Source organism: Crocuta crocuta, unplaced genomic scaffold (assembly GCF_008692635.1).
Source record: "Crocuta crocuta isolate KB4526 unplaced genomic scaffold, BGI_CrCroc_1.0 scaffold1112, whole genome shotgun sequence".
In the NCBI taxonomy this organism is placed as follows: Eukaryota; Metazoa; Chordata; class Mammalia; order Carnivora; family Hyaenidae; genus Crocuta; species Crocuta crocuta.
Genome location: NW_027527161.1, coordinates 138,545 through 140,126, shown reverse-complemented (window position 1 = coordinate 140,126; position 1,582 = coordinate 138,545). Strand labels below are relative to the sequence as shown.

Sequence of the window (1,582 nt, the reverse complement as noted above, 5' to 3'; positions counted from 1 at the left end):
TCTTGATTTTGCAAAAGATTTTCTCAGCTTTCAAGTTTTTCCTTTCCTTAGTCATTTACCTAACATTATGCTCTCAAGTCAATTTCTATTTGGTCCCTCACGCTGCCTGCAGTGAACAACCAGAGACGTGCTCTAAAATAAAAAAATTTCAGACTAAAATACCCTCAACCAAGTCTCAAAATCTCCTTACCTTGAGGCAGATCACTGCCACTTGGATCATAGGAATAAGGTGGAGGTGGAGGTGGAGGTGGGAAGCTTGAAGACTCTCCCATCTCAAGAGGAGGAGGTGGAGGTGGTAAAGGAGCAGCAGCACCAGCAGCAGCAGGAATAGGAGGAGAAAGGTATGGATAGGATGGCGAAGCAATCACTAAAAAAGAAAACAAGGTAGGAATGCACACCTGTAACACCTTAACAACAGTAGTTCATTTTGTGTCCCCAGTTTGGTCAAAAGAATCCAATTCTTATGGTTTGACATAAAAACAAAAACTTGGAAGGTGAAGTGCCCACCTTCCTAAGACATGCCAGTTGAAAACCGAGAGTTCATTACATGTTATTTTGAGTTCATATTATTACTTGAAATTAAAAGAAAAAAACCCTGGAAATTGCAGAGTTTTCACTACTGTCAAGACTTTAAAAAAACATCAGCTAAAAGATACAAAATGAAATACAATACCACTAAAGCAAAATTTTTACTTAGCTTAATAAAAGTTAAGGATGTTTCAGCCATCTGCCATCCTTAGTCAAATCACAAGATGTAGAAGTTAGTAAGAGAGGCTAAATTACACAGATTACAGGTTTATGCAATCCTTAAAGGTATCTAGTTGGTAGCATCACTGGAACATGGGGTATTCTAAATCATGTCAGTCCCACAAGGACAGAATCTAAACAAACACACTAGATGAAATATCACGTTAACTTTCTATACCTATTGTTGTAATTTAAAAATATTCATTGGGTGCTTGGGTGGCTCAGTCGCTTAAGCATCCAACTTTGGCTCAGGTCATGATCTCACAGCTGTGAGTTCAAGCCCTGCATCAGGCTGTCTGCCATCAGCACGGAGCATGCTTCTGATCCTGTCTTCGTCTCTCTCTGCTCCTCCCCTGCTTGTGCTCTTCCTCTCTCAAAAATAAATAGACGTTAAAAAAAATTTTTTTTAACTTGAATAAACAACTCTTTGGGGGTGATGAAACTGTTCTTTTTTTAAAAATTTTTTAACGTTTTAATTTATTTCTGAGAGAGACAGACAGTGTGAGCAGGGGAGGGTCAGAGAGAGAGGGAGACACAGAATCTGAAGCAGCCTCCAGGCTCTGAGCTAGCTGTCAGCACAGAGCCCAATGCGGGGCTCGAACCCATGAACCGTGAGATCATGACCTGAGCCAGTGTCGGACGCTTAACCGACAGAGCCACCCAGGCACCCCAAAACTCTTCTTCTTTCTTGATTGTAGTGGTGGTTCTACAACTCTATAGGTTGTCAAAACTCAGAACTGGGCAACAAAAAAGGATTCTTACAGTATCTAAGTTAAACAGTAAAATTTAAAAACTTGCTCAACTCTTTTTAGAGTTTTGTCATGTTTGCAGAAAT

At 40.1% G+C, this 1,582-nt stretch overlaps 1 protein-coding gene across 1 annotated transcript in view; it reads right to left on the bottom strand.

Moving 5' to 3' along the window:
• ALG13 (ALG13 UDP-N-acetylglucosaminyltransferase subunit) overlaps positions 1 to 1,582 on the bottom strand; it is a 62,015-nt gene that overhangs the window by 10,602 nt on the left and 49,831 nt on the right. The window contains exon 25 of the mRNA XM_077763050.1: positions 191 to 367. Within this exon, the coding sequence (XP_077619176.1) occupies positions 191 to 367 (177 nt within the window). The remainder of the gene's footprint in view (positions 1 to 190; positions 368 to 1,582) is intronic.